This window comes from Nycticebus coucang, chromosome 22 (assembly GCF_027406575.1).
Source record: "Nycticebus coucang isolate mNycCou1 chromosome 22, mNycCou1.pri, whole genome shotgun sequence".
Taxonomy (NCBI): Eukaryota; Metazoa; Chordata; class Mammalia; order Primates; family Lorisidae; genus Nycticebus; species Nycticebus coucang.
Window position 1 is genome coordinate 43613855 of NC_069801.1, and position 18274 is coordinate 43632128.

General features: G+C 43.4%; 1 protein-coding gene across 1 annotated transcript in view; it reads left to right on the forward strand.

Moving 5' to 3' along the window:
• The first annotated feature begins 3716 nt into the window (after positions 1-3716).
• CMPK1 (cytidine/uridine monophosphate kinase 1) overlaps positions 3717-18274 on the forward strand; it is a 43219-nt gene continuing 28661 nt past the window's right edge. The window contains exon 1 of the mRNA XM_053575965.1: positions 3717-4032. Coding sequence (XP_053431940.1) covers positions 3862-4032 — 171 coding nt within the window. The 5' untranslated portion in view covers positions 3717-3861. The remainder of the gene's footprint in view (positions 4033-18274) is intronic.

Here is an 18274-nt window from a genome sequence, read left to right on the forward strand (position 1 = left end):
TCCCAGCCCTCCCCACTTTTCCTTTTATAGTAAAAAGTACCCAAAAAGGCAAAGATTGGCTTGGTGCCCATAGCACAGTGGTTACAGCACCAGCCACATACACTTAGGTTGGGGGGTTCAAACCTGGCCGGGGCCAGCTAAACTATGACAACTGCAACAACAACAAGAAAAATAGCCAGGCGTTGTGGTGGGCCCCTGTAGTCCCAGATACTTGGGAGGCTGAGGCAAGAGAATCGCTTAAATCCAAAAGTTTGAGGTTGCTGTGAGCTGTGACATCATAGCACTCTACCCAGGGTGATAAGTAAGACTGTCTCAAAAAAAAAAAAAAGGCAGGGCGGCGCCTGTGGCTCAGCGGGTAGGGCGCCGGTCCCATATGCCGGAGGTGGCGGGTTCAAACCCAGCCCCGGCCAAATTAAAAAAAAAAAAAAAAAAAAAAAGGCAAAGATTGTTTTACTTAGATATGTACATTTCCTATATTGTGTTCTATATTAGTGATCACAAATATGAAACCTACTCAATGATTTTTTTTTTTTTTTTTGTAGTTTTTGGCCTGGGCTGGGTTTGAACCCACCACCTCCAGCATATGGGGCTGGCGCCTACTCCTCTGACCCACAGGGGCCGCCCGATTTTTTTTTTTTTTTTAATAGAGACAGAGCTTCACTTCGTCACCCACGGTAGACTGGCATAGTGTCACAGCTCACACCAACCTCCAACTCCTGGGCTTAGGTGATTCTCTTGCCTCAGCCTCCCGAGTAGCTGGGACCACAGGCGCCTGCCACATGGCCGGCTATTTTTTTGTTGCAGTTCGGCGAGGGTCAGCTTTGAACCTGCCACCTGGGTCTATAGGGTCGTTGCCCTACCACTGAGGCACAAGCACACCCCTTGCTCAATGATTTTAAAAGACTCTCTGAATGGGCCACTACATAATTAGGATTATTATTTGAGGACTTTTTCCTTATCTGTGGTTGGTAATATCATGAAAATTATACATAGATCTTTTTTTGCTCACCAGCTTTCATTTGTGTTTGTGTATTTAATGTGTGGCCCAAGACAACTTTTCTTCCAATGTAGCCCAGAGAAGTCAAAAGGTTGGATAGTCCTGTTTTAAGCCATTAAGTTTTGGGGGTGGTTTGTTACACACCAACAGAAAACTAGAATAAGCTTAAAGAGCCAAGCGGTAATAAAATATTGTTTTATGTAGTCTTGTCCTTTCTGGAAATGATTCTCTGGAAAGCACTTAGCAGAGATGGGCATCCCAGTTTCACTTTTCTCCTGTCCACATTAATATTTTCCTCAGTTGCATAGCATGGTTGGAAAGAGATGGGCAAGGTGGTCATAATTATCCAGGGAGACAAAGAAAAATCAAGACAGATTGTAGTAAGTAGGTATACAAAGAAGTTTTACACCCATACCATACGTGGAATCCATAGTCTGGTGCTCTGTCAAGGGAGCAACAAAGACTTTTTGTTTCTGGCCTAAGGCCTTCACTTGAAAGCATGCTAACAGCTTCCTATGCCTTTTCCCACAGACACCATACCCTTAGTATCTTTCTATTCTAATTGTCAGAACACTCACAAAAAAACCCACTTAAGTGATGTACACAAAAGAAAAGGTGGCAGATTTGCTTAGATATGGCCTTTCTCATTATCTTGCTTCCTTTTCCTAATACGACCAGTTTTGTCCTTGATGTTGGCTGCTTAAGTCCTACCTTTTCCTCCCCAAAAGCTGGAAGGTTGTAGCTTATTTTGAGCTTGAATTGAGCTCCTTTCTTTGCTGGAATATCACATTCTCCTGGTTTTTCTTCTACCTTTCTGGCTATTTCTTCTCAGGCTTTTCCTCATCTATCCAACTTTTAAAGGTCTATACTCACCAAGGTTCAGTATTTCTCTTCTCCCTATTGTCCCCTGATGAAGGAAGGAAATGGAGTGATAGTTAAAGGGCTTCCCATTGCAATTAGAACATAATCCAAATTCCTTTCTATAACCAAAAGGCCTCATGAATTGCCACCATCCTAACTCTCCCAACTCTTCACCTTCCATTTGTTCCTATCCAAGCAGTTTCATTGCTTGATGCTCAAGAGGAAGCCAATACCCAGACAGTAGAGAAAAAGTTTATTCTGTATAGCACTAAGAGGGAACACAGGAGGAATTTCTCAAATCTGCTTCTCTAAGAATTTGGGAGACAGGGTTAAAGACAGCTCGGTGGGCAGAGGATTAGGCATTCAGGGTCTGCTAATTGATTGGGTGTGAGCAGAACCATCAGTCCCTAGGCTGCCAGCCTGAGTGGTTCAGCCAATTCTCTGGAATGTAGGACCAGGTTCTTGGGTGTGTGTGGGGGGGACAGGATCGTAAAACCAGTTGGGTCACTTCCTTGGTCTGGGTGGGTCAGCCAATTTACTGGAATATATCTCGAAAACTACCCCTAGGTTTCAAAAAGGTGATATTATTGATAACATTAGGAATTTTTTTTTGAGACAGTCTCAAGCTGTCACCCTGGGTAGAGTGCTGCGGCATCACAGCTCACAGCAACTTCCAACTCCTGGAATCAAGCGAGTCTCCTGCCTCAGCCTCCCAAGTAGCTGGGACTACAGGCGCCTGCCACATAGCCCGCCTATTTTTTGGTTGCAGAAGGGCTGGATTCGAACCCGCTGGCTCAGGTGTATGTGGCTGGCGCCTTAGCGGCTTGAGCCACAGGCACGGAGCCAACATTAGGAATATTTATGACCACCAGCTATAACTACGGAGTAGTGGTTAGGAAGGCAGTGCCTTATCACTATCATTATTTTTAGTTGGGTCTGTACTTTATTTTTAGCTGTGCCCTTACCCCAGTTCTGGTCTTGCACCCCCCTGTTAACTTGTAAGGACAGTTTCCCATTCTCCTTTCATTTCATCCAACCCTGGTCCCACTGGTCTTTGTTCAGTTACTCCAACTTGCCAAGCTATTTTAAGTGTTTGGTTTTTTGTTTTGAAACAGGGTCTCCATCTGTCCTACTCCCTATCCCGCAGTGGCATCATCATAGCTCACTACAATGCTCAAGCGATCCTGCTTCACTCAGCCTCCTGAGTAACTGGGACTACAGGCCTGGGCCACCACACCTGGTTACTTTGTTTCTATTTTTAGTACAGACCGGAGTCTCCGCCTTGCTCAGGCTGGCCTAAAACTCTTGACGTCAAGTGCTCCTCACACCTCAGCCTCCCAGAGTCCTAGGATTACAGACGTCAGCCACTGCACCTGGCCCGTTTTAGGGTTTTGCACAAGCTTTTGTCTCTTTGTGGGACCAACACTTTTATCCCAGCTTTTGCCTGGTTGTGCTCTTTCTCATCCCTATGTCTTGGGCTAAATGTCACCCTTCTGAGGACTTCTCTGACTAAATGAACCATATTATAACTCCATATACCGAGGGTGGCGGGTTCAAACGCGATCCCGGCCGACCTGAATAAGTAAGCACACGAATAAATAAACAGCGGCTGTCCCCCCACCCCAAAGGAATTGAAACTGCTTGCGAGCAGAGACAATGGGTTTTGCTCTGCCGTGTTACCACGTCTCAGCCTCCAGGACAGCACTAGATGCCCGGAGGCGTAGAATAAAACACCCGCGACCTGCAGGCGCCAAAGGACCCGAAAAGATGTAGAAGAAAAGGGGCGCGCAGACCGGACGCCGGGACCGCCGCCGAGCGAGCCGCGAGGAGCTCCTCCCCTTCCGGCCGCGGTGCGGACGCTCGGGCAGCCTCGGCGGCGGGGCGGTGGCGGGCGCCGGCTCCTCCCGCCCCTTTCTCCCACAGCTTCCCCGCCCCGCCCCGCCCCGCGCCTCAGCCGCGCCGGCCGCTGTCAGCTCCCTCAGAGTCCGGCAGAGCTGCGGTGTATGCTTAGCCGCTGCGGGCGCCGGCTGCAACACGTCCTAGGCCTTGGCTTCTCTTTCCTGAGCCGCCGGCCGCTTCTCCTCTGCCCTTCCCGCCTCATGAAGCCGCTGGTAGTGTTTGTCCTTGGCGGCCCCGGCGCCGGCAAGGGGACCCAGTGCGCCCGGATCGTCGAGGTGAGGCCCAGGCAGTTGGCGGGTTCCCTGGGGCTTGACCCGGTGCGGGCTGGCCTGTCGCAGCGCGCCTGGCCGTCCGCGCCCCCGGCGGCGCGCAGCTGCGGACTACGAGTGCCAGCGGCCACCGCGCCGCCCGCGTGGCAGTGCCGAGGGTCCGCCGGCGTGAGGCATGCCGGGACTCGTAGTCCGCGTCCGCCGCAGCAGGGGGACCGCCTGGGGTCGCTTTGTTCCGGCGCCCCTTTCTTACGCGTTGGGGACCAGATTCGTACGAGCAGTGTGCTGGGAGACAGAGTTCGGGAGGGCCTGCTTCCGGGGGTCCCCAGCGCGCACACTGTGTCAGTGTGTCGCTGATTACTTGGGGGTGAAGGTGGCAAGAATGCGGATTTGGGTTAAGAGTCCCACAGTTGCCTGAAGGCGAGAGGGGTTTCTCCTTTCCGCGCCCTTCACCTGGTCCTCAAAACTACTAGCTGTCACGTAGCCGGTCTTTACCCTACTAAGGAGCCCCGAGGGGCGGGTGTTACTTTAAGCGTCCAGTGAGTTGCAGCTAGTTCTCCCGGGCCCGGTTCGCCACGGGCTTTAGGGCAGGGCCAGCCTGTGCAGAGGTGTACAGAGATCAAGCTTCAGCCTTTGGCCGTGCTGCCACCTGGCGCGTTGTCCTCGGGCAAGTCACTTTTTCTCTCCCTGAGCCTCAATTGCCCCTTCTCATATAGTAAGAAGTCTCGGTGCCCAGATTTACTCAGAATATAAACACCTTCTCATTCTAAAATCTTTTTACTTTTTTTCCTTTTGTTTTAAAATGTGATAAGTTTACTATACGTGGGTAGCTTCAGTGAAACTGTGAAGAGAACCTCTTGATGGACAGTCTGCGGGAATGCTTGAGGGAGAAGGAAACAAGGTAGTGAGAAAAGGAGGCTACCAGTGGTGGCGTAAGTCACCCATAGAATCGCTGTGAAGCTACGTTACCAATAGAAGTTTTTGACAAGGAACTTACAAAGTAATTTCCCCCTCTTCCAGGACACACACATACACACACACACACACACTCACACACACACACACACACACACACACATATATAAAGAGGGTGCCAAAAGAATGTATATACATTTTGAGAAAGGAAAAAACTGTATTAAAATTGTAATACCCAAGTCATATTTTACTTCTACGATTATAGGAGGTGCACACACCTCTAATATTACTCTGGGAGGTCGAGGTGGGAGGATTACTTGAGGGCAGTAGTCGGAGACCAGCCTTAGCAAGACTTGAGAGTCTATCTTTACTAAAAATAGAAAAATTAGCCAGGGGTGATGGCGTAAGCCTATAGTTACAACAATTTGGAGGCTAAGGCAGGAGGATCACTTGAGCCCATTAGTTTGAGATTGCAAGTGAAGTATGATTGCACCACTGCACTCTAGCCAGGCAACAGAGACTCAGTCTCAAAAAAACAAACAAAAGGGTGGCACCTGTGGCTCAGTGAGTAGGGTGCCGGTCCTATATGCCGGAGGTGGGTCCAAACCCAGCCCCGGCCAAAAAACAAACAAACAAAAAAAAAAACAAAAGGAGACAGGTGGGCAGGCGCCGTGTCGCTCCAGTGGCTGATGCCTGTAATCCTAGCCCTCTTGGAGGCCTAAGTGGGTGGATTACCTCACAGGCTTGAGATCAGGCTGAGCAAGAGCAAGACCCTAGTCTCTAAAAATAGCCAGAGGTTGTGGCGGGTGTCTGTAGTCCCAGCTACTTAGGAGGCTGAGGCAAGAGAATCATTTCAGTTGAAGAGTTTGAGGTTGCTGTGAGTTATGATCCCAGGGCATTCTACCAAGTGTGACAAAGTGAGACTCTTGTCTTAAAAAAAAAAAAGAAGAAGAAGACAGTTGGGTGATTTCATATTTTTCTTTTGTATGTGAAATGACTCATAGGTAAATAGCACGACAGGGGAAGGAGCAGTGGCAAACACATGGGTTCAAATTTTGACTCTGCCATTACTGTTTCTCTAGGCTCAGAGAAGCTGTTACTTTCAGCTTGAGCTCCTTTATAAAAGGAGAAAATAGAAATACCTACATTGTATGGCATTTGTGAATATCAAGTGAGGTAAAAATATCTGGTACACAGACATGCAAATCAGTTGTTGCCCTACTTTAAACTTCTGATCTTATAGTGGTTATTGTGAAGAAGCATTATTTTTTAAAAATTGTTATATGATTGTTAATATTTTAATGCACTTAAATATAGTATTTTGTTTCTGAATCATAACATGCCTTTAACTGTCCACAACAAAACCAATAATACTCACATTATTCTACTGGATTAAAAATAATCTATACATTCTGTAGCTTGTGCTTATTCTTAACTGTTCAGTGATGACTGATAATATTTTAAAACTGTTGATTATCAGTTATGAGATTCCATGATGAGATATGTTTAATAATAAATTATTCTTTAAGATTTCTGCAATTATATGACCTTAAGCTGTTTTCACCTGTTCTCTTCTTTCAGGAAAATGTTTGCTTTTGAGTCTAGTTGTCATAAATGTTATTAAACTGACAATCAACTAATACCAAATAGTTTATAATTTAGTAATTGCTATCCCTAGCTGGCTAAATAATCACTGGAATATCTATGGTAAATTGGGACATAGGTAGGCTGTTTTTTCTTTTTTTTAATTAGTATTTTATTACTGAGGCAATCATAAGCTAAATCCCAAAAGATTGTAATTTTTGGAAATAATTTTTTCGGTAAATGAATGTTAAATGCAAATGAATGTTAAATTCCCCAACTATCATGCCAAAGCTAATTGAGCTCATTTAAGGTACTGATTTATACCTGAAATGTGGCTGAAATAGAATTATTTCTTTATTACATTGACTTCTAACTCAGGCTGTGAAAAGTATATCTTTGGATCCTGGCTGTAGAAATTTAGGATGCCTTACCCTCTAAGGTCTTTTTTTAGTTTTGTTTGTTGGATTTTTCTGTTTTTTTTTTTTTTTTTTTGTAGAGACAGAGTCTCACTGTACCGCCCTCCGGTAGAGTGCCGTGGCGTCACACGGCTCACAGCAACCTCTAACTCTTGGACTTACGCGATTCTCTTGCCTCAGCCTCCTGAGCAGCTGGGACTACAGGCGCCCGCCACAACACCCGGCTATTTTTTGGTTGCAGTTTGGCCGGGGCTGGGTTTGAACCCGCCACCCTCGGCATACCACAGGCGCCGCCCGTTTTTTTGTAGAGACAAAGTCTCACTGTACCGCCATCGGGTAGAGTGCCGTGGTGTCACACAGCTCACAGCAACCTCTAACTCTTGGGCTTACGCGATTCTCTTGCCTCAGCCTCCCGAGCAGCTGGGACTACAGGCGCCTACCACAACGCCCGGCTATTTTTTTTTGTTGTTGTTGCAGTTTGGCCGGGGCTGGGTTTGAACCCGCCACCCTCAGCATATGAGGCCGGCGCCCTACTCACTGAGCCAGGCGCCGCCCGGATTTTTCTGTTTCTGATTCTGTGTCCTCTCATAACTAAATTTGTTTCTTTTTCTTTCTTTCTTTCTGTTCTTTTTTTTTTTTTTTTGTACTTTCTGGCCAGGACTGGGTTTGAACCCACCACCAGCATATGGGGCTGGTGCTCTACTCCTTTGAGCCACAGGTGCTGCCTCTTAATTTGTTTATTTTTCAAAATCATACTTTCTTAGAGTCAAGTGCTTGGTTGGGAGTTATTGGTGCGAGATCACTTGTTTCTAAAACATCATTGTGAGACTACTGTGTTATTTTTGATTATTATTTTTATTTTGGAGGAACAGAGTCTTGCTTTGTTGCCCGGGGTAGAGTGCCCTGGGGTCATAGCTCATAGCAACCTCAAACTCTTGGGTTCAAGCAATTCTCTTGCCTCATCCTCCCATGTAGCTGGGGGCGCCTGCCATAACACCCAGCTATTTTTAGAGCAGCCTTGCTCTTGCTCAGGCTGGTCTTGAACCTATGAGGTCAGGCAATCCACCCGCCTTGGCTTCTGGGATTATAGGCCTCCACTGTGCCCATTCCTGTTTGTGAATTTTTAAAATTAATCTTTATTTATATTTGTTATTTTGGCCCAAGAGAAATTGTGGCATCGTAACCTAAACTTATCTTTGAAAATAACAATCACAAGTTTGCATGTGCTATTTAGAAGGAATATTTAAACCTCTTTTAAAGATTGTGAACATTTTGTGTATATAAACAAATCATAACTAAAGCTTATATCTATGCCAAATTGCTTTCTGTAGCATCCAGAAAACATTTTTATCATTATCTGTATCAGTTTTCTCCAGGGCCTTTGTTGATAACTTGTGCTGTTGATGGTCATCCTAATTAACTCTGGTTAGAAAAAATTTTGGATAATTTAAGTGTATAGAAATTAGAAACTTGATTTTATTTATCTTTGTGTCCCTAGTGTTGAACATTGTACCTGACACAGTAGGTTCTTAATTTTTCTTTGAATGTATATTTATAGAGGACGTTTGTCCTGATGATGTAAAAAATTTTACAAATTTGGTCCCCAGGGGGCGCCCAAGTAACAGTTAGGTCTCTTAGTCTTAGGACCATAAATGTTTGAATGTGATCTAGCTGTCTTCAGATTTCTCAAGTAACCCTGTTTACTCTCATTGAATAAATGGTATGGTTGTGAAAATATGCTGAACAGATTACCGAACTCTCGATTATAGATTTCCAAAAGAGATTAGCATTCAGAGGAAACAAGAGGTCCGTTGTTTAGAAGTAGACCTCATCCCCGGTTGGCGCCTGTGGCTCAGTGGGTAGGGTGCCGGCCCCATATACCGAGGGTGGCAGGTTCAAACCCAGCCCCGGCCAAACTGCAACAATAAAATAGCTGGGAGTTGTGGTGGGTGCCTTGTAGTCCTAGCTACTTGGGAAGTTGAGGCAAGAGAATCACTTAAGCCCAGGAGTTGGAGGTTGCTGTGAGCTGTGTGACACCATGACGCCAAAAGAAAAAAAAAATAGACATCTTCCCTTTTGATGGTGTAAGTGGAGTTATAAATATGTCTTTTTTCCTTTTTTAAAGAAAGTTTAAATCATTGGTAAAAGAGATGGTCCACAAAATCTTTTATTCTTCTGAAGCACCACTGTTTCTTTTCTTCTTTTTTTTTTTTTTTTTTTTGAGAGAAAGCCTCAAGCTGTTGCCTTGGGTACAGTGCTGTAACATCACCGCTTACAGCAACCTCCAACTCCTGGGCTTAAGTGATTCTCTTGCCTCAGCCTCCCAAGTAGCTGGGACTACACGCACCCGCCACAATGCCTGGCTATTTTTTGGCTGTAGTCCTCGTTGTTTGACAGTCCTAGGCTGGATTCAAACCCGCTGGCTCTGGTATATGAGGCTGGTGCTTTAGCCGCTTGAGCTACAGGTGCCGAGCCAGCACCTCTGCCTCACTTTATGGCACCCTGGCATCACACAACTCACAGCAACCTCCATCTCCTGGACTTAGGCGATTCTCTTACCTCAGCCTCCCAAGTAGCTGGGAATAGGTGCCCCACACAACGCCCGGCTATTTTTTTTTTTTTAATTTTCAGCTTGCTTGTTCATTCTTCGTCAGCTATTTTTTTGTTGTTGTTGTTGCAATTTGGCTGGGGCTGGGTTTGAACCCGCCACCCTCGGTATATGGGGCCGGCACACCACCCACTGAGCCACAGGTGTAGCCCAAGCACCACTGTTTCATTAAGCATGCTTGTAATGTGGGATTTTTTTTTTTTTTTTTTTTTGCAGTTTTTGACCGGGGCTGGGTTTGAACCCACTACCTCCTACATATGGGGCCCACGCCCTACACCTTTGAGCCACAGGCACTGCACGTAATGTGGGATTTTTATGTTAAAAACTTGGAGGAGGGGAGAACAGCCAGATTATTTACTATCCTTATTTTTAAAAAGTTTCTTTTCTTTCCATTACATTTTGTTTTCTTTTAGAGACAGAGTTTCACTTTGCCACCCTGCGTAGAGTGCTGTGGCATCACAGCTCACAGCAACCTCTAACTCTTGGGCTTAAGTGATTCTCTTGCCTCAGCCTCCCAAGTAGCTGGGACTACAGGGGCCCACCACAATGCCCGGCTATTTTTTGTTGCAGTTTGGCCGGGGCCGGGTTTGAACCTGCCACTCTCTGTATATGGGGCCGGCACCTTATTCACTGAGCCACAGGTGCTGCTCTTCTTTCCATTACATTTTAAGTTACATAAGTAATATTTGCTCACTGAGAAAAGTTAAATTCCTTCTAATCCTGAGGTCACTGTATTAACTGCTTCCCCATTTCTTAATATTCTTACAAAAATGCAAATATTTAGCCTTTTTACTTTGAAGTGGGATTATTATATTTTTTCCAAATGTTTTGTGAATATTTTTTCAGGTCTTTTCCTACAGATTTAATTCATTTTTATTGGTAGGTGCAGAATATTCTATAATATAGATGTTACCAGAGTGTGTACTATTCCCTTTCTGGGGGTTAGTTTCTGGGGATTATTTTGCTATTTCAGTATTTCAGTAAACTTCCTTGTATATATGACATTATATATGGATGCTTTTATTTTGTAAGCAAAATTCCTGAAAGTAGATTGCTGAGTTAGAAGGCACAAGCATTTTAAATTTTGATTGATAATTAATTGTCCCATTACTTTTCTTTTTCTTTCTTTCTTTTGAGACATACCCTCACGTTGTTGCCCTCTGTAGAGTGCTGTAGAATCATAGCTCACACATCAAACACTTGGCCACAAGTGATCCTTTTGCCTCAGCCTCCCCAGTGGCTGGGACTACAGGTGCCTGCCATAAGGCCTGGCTACATATTTAGAGATGGGGTTCTCGTTCTTACTCAGGCTGGTCTCGAACTCCTGAGCTCAAGTAATCCCCTGCCTCGGCCTGGTAGAGTGCTAGGATTACAGGGGTGAGCCACCGCACCCAGCCCCAAAATACATTTTTTGAGAACCAGGTGCTGTGATAGTTTCTGAAATGAGTAAGAAGACACAGACCCTGCTGTTAAAAGTAAGTCCTATGATAGAAATATGCCAATAAAGTTATCCTTGCATGGGGTAGGATAATTCCTTGGAGGGTTCAATTCTGTGAAAAACTTGAGAGTAAACTGACATAAGTGAGGTTGATGCAAAAAAAACAACAACAAAAAACTTCCTGAATGAAATAGTGTGCCTTGGGGGCACCAATACAAGGTTTAAGGGGCTCTCAATTTGGTGAGAGTAGTTGAACACTTAATAGAATTTCATGATAAAAGATACGAGAGAATTTTTCAAATATTAAAGCTTAGCCATTAATTTTTTTTTTTTTTTTGAGATAGTTTCACTTTGTTGCTTTTGGTAGAGTGCTATGGCGTCACAGCTCAGAGCAGCCTCAAACTTCTGGGCTCAAGCGAATCTCTTGCCTCAGCCTCCTAACAACCCAGTAATTTTTAGAACCAGGGTCTTACTCTGGTTCAGGCTGGTCTTGAGTGCATGAGTTTAGGCGATCCACCCACCTTAGCCTCCAATGAGGCTGGGATTATAAGCGTAAGCCATCACACCTGCCCCGTTAATTGTTAATATTTTAAAACTGCTTATCTTTTACTTTCACCTTGTTAGCTACAGTGTAATGTTTTTTTTTGTTTTTTTTTTTTTGTAGAGACAGAGTCACTTTTATGGCCCTCAGTAGAGTGCCGTGGCGTCACACAGCTCACAGCAACCTCCAACTCCTGGGCCTAAGTGATTCTCTTGCCTCAGCCTCCCAAGTAGCTGGGACTACAGGCGCCTGCCACAACGCCTGGATATTTTTTGGTTGCAGTTTGGCCGGGGCCGGGTTTGAACCCGCCACCCTTGGTATATGGGGCTGGCGCCCTACCGACTGAGCCACAGGCGCCACCCTACAGTGTAATGTTTTTAAGGATGGGGTCCCTGTCTGTTCCCTCCCATTCTACCTCATGGTTTTTGAAATGCTTACTCATTTCTTCAGATCTTAGCTTAATTTGAAGATTCCCAAACATTCTCAGTTGTATTGCTCTTGGTGTCTCAGTAATTTTTTTCATAGCAACCCTAGTCTAAAAGAAATAATGTGTACCTAAAAGAGTTGTATTCATTAAATAATTAGGTCCAAACAATACTTAATAAGTATTTATTTTCCAACAACTTAGTAGCTATTTGAAGAAATAATATAGTACATATAAATTAACATAAAAATAAAAAATATATTTTTTTTTTTTTTTTGAGATAGTCTCACTTTGTCACCCTCAGTAGAGTGCCGTAGCGTAGTGTCATAGCTCACAGCAACTTCAAACTCTTGGACTCAAGAGGGTCTCTCTTTTTTTTTTTGGAAGCAGAGTCTCACTTTGTCATCCTTGATAGAGTGCCATGGCATCATAGCTCACAGCAGGCTCAAACTCCTGGGTTCAAGCTATCCTCTTGCCACAGCCTCCCATGTAGCTAGGACTATAGGTGCCCGCCACAATGCCCAGCTATTTTTTAGAGACGGGGTCTCTCTCTGGCTCAGGCTGGTCTGAAACCTGTTAGCTCAGGCAATCCACTCACCTTAGCCTCCTAGAGTACTAGGTTTATAGGCGTGAGCCACCTTACCTGGCCTTATATTGTTAAGTAATCATACTAATGGAATATATAAGCCTGTTGGGCACTGCAGTTTCTTGTGTTAGAATCAGATTGGACACTTCCCTCCCTTCCATTTCCACATTAATTTTCATGTGGAATTAATTTTCTTGTGGAATTAATTTTTTACCATGTTAGTCACTCACCAAAACATTAGCTTCACAAAGATGATGTCATTGAAAGGAACGTACCTTGATCTTAATTGAAACTGAACTACTTTGACCTTGTCATTCACATAGTGTCTAACAAGTGTTGAGTATTGCTGTGTTTCCCTTGAAAATTTAAACCTCTTGTGAATTTGCTGCAGTGCTCTAGGGTGCCTTGGGATCCACTTTGGGAACCATGGGCTTAAATGTTATTTCCTCAGTGAAACTGGCCCTGACACTTTAATCTTATTACTATTTCTTTTTATTTTATTTTTTTCATTCTTTACAGACATCTTGCAGCCTTGACATTTATAGACTAGGTCAGTTTTTTCTATTGCGTGCTGTCAGAGCATTTTGCAACTAGTCGGTTTGTAATTTTGCTGTCCTTTTTAACAGTGGTCCTCAACCTTTTTGGCAGCAGGGATTAGCTTCATGGAAGACAATTTTTCCCCAGGCAGGGATTTCAGAATGGAGGAGGGAGGGCAGAGGAAGAGGGGTTGGTGGTGATGTGAGAGATTGGGAGTAGCTGTCAATACAGATGAAGCTGTTTTGTTGGATTGCCTGCTTACCTCTGCCCTGTTCCTAACTTTCATGGAAAACAGTTTTTTCATGGTATAGGCGAGATGGAGGGAGGTAGAGTACTTCCACCCATCCTCCACCAGTTCCTAGTAGGTGGAGTACTGGGCCAAGGGGTTGGGAACCACAGCTTTATAGCAATTATCTATTTGTAATTCATCTTTATTTTTATGTTCATTTGATTGTCTCCCCCTTTAGACAATAAGCTCCGTAAGGATAAAATCTCTGCATTTTTAAATTTACCAGTGTATCTTTAGTGCCGAGCACAATGCCTGGTATAAACTGATGCTCAATAAATATTTGTTAAGTAGATCTTGAAGCCAGACTTGACTGACTGGGTTTCTGTCCTTTCGTGAGTTGTTTAAAGTTTTGGCTCTTTAGTTTCCTCCACTGAAAATTGGGGTTATTAATCTACTTTAAAGGGGACTGTGAGAATTAACCAAGAGAACCCATGTGATAAAATGTTTGGCACAGTGCCTGATAACATATTAGTTACTTCATATACGTTAGCACCTCCTCCCTTTCCTAATCTGTACTTATCTGTAGTCAATAAAGGAAATGTTTTTTGTTTTTTGTTTTAATTTATTTATTTTTATTGTTAAATCATAGCAGTGCAATCAAAGGGTACAATGTGCGGGTTTCATATACACTCTGAAATATTCTCATCAAACTGTTCAACGTAGCCTTTATGACATTTTCTTAGTTACTGTATGCAGGCATTTGCATTCTGCATTTAGTAAGTTTTGCCTGTACCCATTCCAAGATGCACTGTAGATGTGGCTCCACCCATTACCCTCCCTCCACCAAAACTTCCCCCCTCCCTTCCCCTTCCCTGGCCTTTTCCCCATAGTCTTGTGCTATAGTTGGGTTATAGCTTTCAAGGAAATGTTTTGAGTGTTGGTAAATACCTACTTTTTGGTAGGGAGTCTTAGCAGCTGAAAAATTGATGGAAGGGGCATGAATAAATATAAAAATTGTCATACCTACATATTGTCTATTAGACATTTATGTAGTACAGATTCCAGAGTCCAAGTCATTTAACTTCCCAATGTCTCAGTTTCCACATCTGTAAAATGAGAATGATAATACATAGTATTTATTTCATTGGTTCATTGTGAGGATTAAATGAGCTAATAGGCTGGGTACAGTGGCTCATACTTATAATCCTAGCACTGTAGAAGACCAAGGTGGGAGCATCCCTAGAGCTCAGAAGTTCGAGACCAACCTGAGCAAGAGTGATACCCCATCTCTACTAAAAAGCCAGGTGTTTTGCCTGTAGTCCCAGCTACTTGGGAGGCTGAGGCAGGAGGATCACTTGTGCCCAGGAGTTTAAGGTTGTAGTGAGCTAGGCTGATGCTGCTGCATTCTACCTGGTCAACACAGTGAGACTGTCTCAAAAACAAATAAGTAAGCTAAACACCTGTGTGTAAAGTGGGTAGAGCCATGCCTGGCACATGCTGTGTTTCATATAAATGTTTAGTATTATTTTAATTGTCATCATCATCTTATTTTTCCTGTGTCTTTTATCTGTTGTTCTTCCCCTTGTCCTTCTTTTTGACTTGGGACTTTCTTCTCTGATTTATTCTCTCCTACTTTGGAAACTATATAGTCTATTCCTTTTGTTTTAGTGTACCCTGGAAGTTTCAAGCACATGTATTTCACTTAAAGTCTAATATTAGTTAATTAGACTTTAAGTTAATATCTTTACTTGTTTCCCAAACAATACAAGCTCCTTAGAACACTTACTTCTATTTTCTGTCCTATTTTGTTTTCTTAGATTTTAATTCTATGTTGACTAGTTTTTATCCCCCATGACATGTTAATGTTTCATATTTTATAACAAAGATGTGATGTTCATTTAGAATGACGTCCACGCTTACATACCATTTTTTTTATGCACTTGTTTACTTTGTACCTCAGAGCTCCCTTCTGAGATCTTTTCCCCTCTTTTTAAAAAGTATATCCTTAGGGCGGCACCTGTGGCTCAAAGGGGTAGGGCACTGGCCCCATGTGCCAGAGGTCGTGGGTTCAAGCCCAGCCCTGGCCAAAAACTGCAAAAAAAAAAAAAAAAACAATTAAAAGTATATCCTTAGAAAGTTTCTCTAATCAGTATGGGCTTGTGGTTAGGTATTTTTGTTGTTGTCTCTGTGGGGTGCGTTCTTTTTTCCCTAGCTTAACCACGAAGCGTATCATGCTTCCACTTTATGTGGAACTCTTTGATCTGACCTCCAACCATATTTAGGCTTCAGTATTTGTCTCTTTTCCCCAGCCTGTGGCCCGTTAAATCCCGGGCTGTAGCCATTAGTGATTTAGGGGTCAGGGGCATCCCCAGGGCAGCTGCAACTCTAGCACTCACTCCTATAGATTTTTGGTTTCTTGATTTATGTAAATGTGAGTTATTCCTTTACTCTTCTGCCAGCTTAGTTATGCATTAACAAATATATGTGTATATGTATATAGTCAACCCAATCATAATTAGATGTCTTTACCTAAGTCTTCCCTATCTCAAAGCCCCTCTATAATATCATTTCTTCCCCTTACCCTTGTTCCCTTTGAAATCTACTTGATTTATACCCTTTGGGTTAAAGTTTTGGTGAAAATAATTTGTTAATCTAAATACCACATTTCAGTCAAGTTGCTAATGGGAGAAGTCTGTAGTCACTGAAAATCTCCCAAAGTCATAGCATTTTAACAGTTGGCCTTATGAATTGAAATCCAGAGCATTTTAGAGAAATTGCTCCAGTAGGACTATTTGACCAAGTGAGAAAGAGTGGAGACATACAGTAAACCATCTTATCCTTTGTGTCATGTTGGCCTGGTCACACTGACTTTTGTTACCTTAAAGTTAATACTTTAGCTTATTTGCCATATAAAAATGTATTTACCCTAACATTTCAGTTGTTTTAACTTGACAAACAAGAACACTTTCACAGACTAAACATGTGATAAGAGCATTTAGAACTTAACAGACAACAGGTGTGACATTTTGTTTGCTGACAGCTTCGTACTGTCTGGTAAGTAAAACATAACAAAACATCACTTTGGTAAAGGAAAAAGTACCAGTTGTTACTTAGCTATTTTCAGAGGTTTTTCTATTTTTTTTTGTGGAGACAGAGTTTCACTTTATTGCCCTCCGTAGAGTGCCGTGGTGTCACACAGCTCACAGCAACCTCCAACTCCTGGGCTTAGGCGATTCTCCTGCCTCAGCCTCCCGAGTAGCTGGGACTACAGGCGCCCTCCACAACGCCCGGCTATTTTTTTGTTGCAGTTTGGCCGGGGCTGGGTTTGAACCCGCCACCCTCGGCATATGGGGCCGGCGCCCTGCTCACTGAGCCACAGGCGCCGCCCTTTTCAGAGGTTTTTAGTTTGAAGGACTGAGCCCGGGAAACATGTTCCATGCCTGGTTTCCATCAGTTTTCTCCAGAAGACCCATAAGTTGGTTCTTTTCACCACCATTAGGATATATCCCATATCAATAAGCAATTAAATATGCCTGACTTAGGTCTCTGCACAAAAGGCTACTGCTCACTTTCTGTTTGGAGTTTCAAGAATGTATTAGTCATTGATACTTGCTATTGGAAAGTATTTGGTGTTTGATTTAACTCACAGGATTTACCTTTATAATTGTGTATGCCTTAAGTAGATAATAACATGAATTTCCATTTTCTTGGTATCTACTGGGAGTATGGAGACAGCATAAATGTTTTGATTACATAATTGGGAATTGGCTTAACAGTTTACGTTTTCAAAGAGTAGAGTTGTTTTTTTTTTTTTTCATTTTGTTTTGCTACTTATTTTTTTTTTTTGGCTGGGGCTGGGTTTGAACCTACCACCTCTGGTACATGGGGCCAGCGCCCTACTCCTTGAGCCCCAGGCACTGCCCATGTTTGGCTACTTATTTAATGAGTGAGGCAAATGTAAAGTGGAAATGGAAACGTTTCAGAAGTAGAAAAAGGCAAGGATGAAGCAAGGATGGTTAGAATCTGGCTGAATCAAGGTTGGTCAAATAAATCTGGCCCTGTGTGTGGCTAATCTCATCTCCAAACCAGGATATAGCAAAATGATGAAGCCCATCAACTTTGAATGTCTTTCTTGACTTCTACCTGTAGATTCTGTGATTAAGGCCATAATACGTGTAGCTTGATGACAATAGACTCTGCATCTCCATGCAATAGACAATAGACACTGCATCTCCATGCAAGTCACCTCAGAATTTCTTTGGAGGCCTACTGTGGAATAGTAGTCACAGAGACAAAAGACCTGGGTTCGACTATCTGTTTTCTTTCCATTAACTGGCAAGTCTGCTAATCTCAGTTTTTCCCTTTGGTAAAATGAGAGGTATGGAGTAAGTCAACTTGCCAGCTCCAAAATAGCTCTGTATCTCAAGACTTCAGTGTTAGATAGCATGTAACCCCATATTGTCATACCCAAAAGGCAAAATTTCCAATTACCATGAATATGTCTACCTTCTTTTTTCTTCTGTGTTGCATGCATGGGAGTATGAAGGAGCTATATTTAATAAATTCCCTCTTAGGCTGGGTGCATGGCTCATGCCTATAATCCTCGCACTCTGGGAGGCCAAGGTGGATGTGTTGCCTGAGCTCACAGGTTTGAGACCAGCCTGAGCAAAAGCGAGACACCCCCCCCCCACCGTCTCTAAAAATAGATGGGCATTGTGGCGGGCACCTGTAGTCCCAGCTACTTGGGAGGCTGCCATAAGAGAATCTTTTGAATCCAGGAGTTTGAGGTTGCTGTCAGCTATGACGCAACGGCACTCTACTGAAGGTGATAAAGTGCCAAAAAAAAAAATAATAATAAATAAATAAATTCCCTCTTACATTTCATTTACCTAGAATTTCAGAGTTGTAACGAGGAACATATAAAGGAAAGGAAAGCTTTTCGAAATATAACGATTGTATGTGTGTGTGTG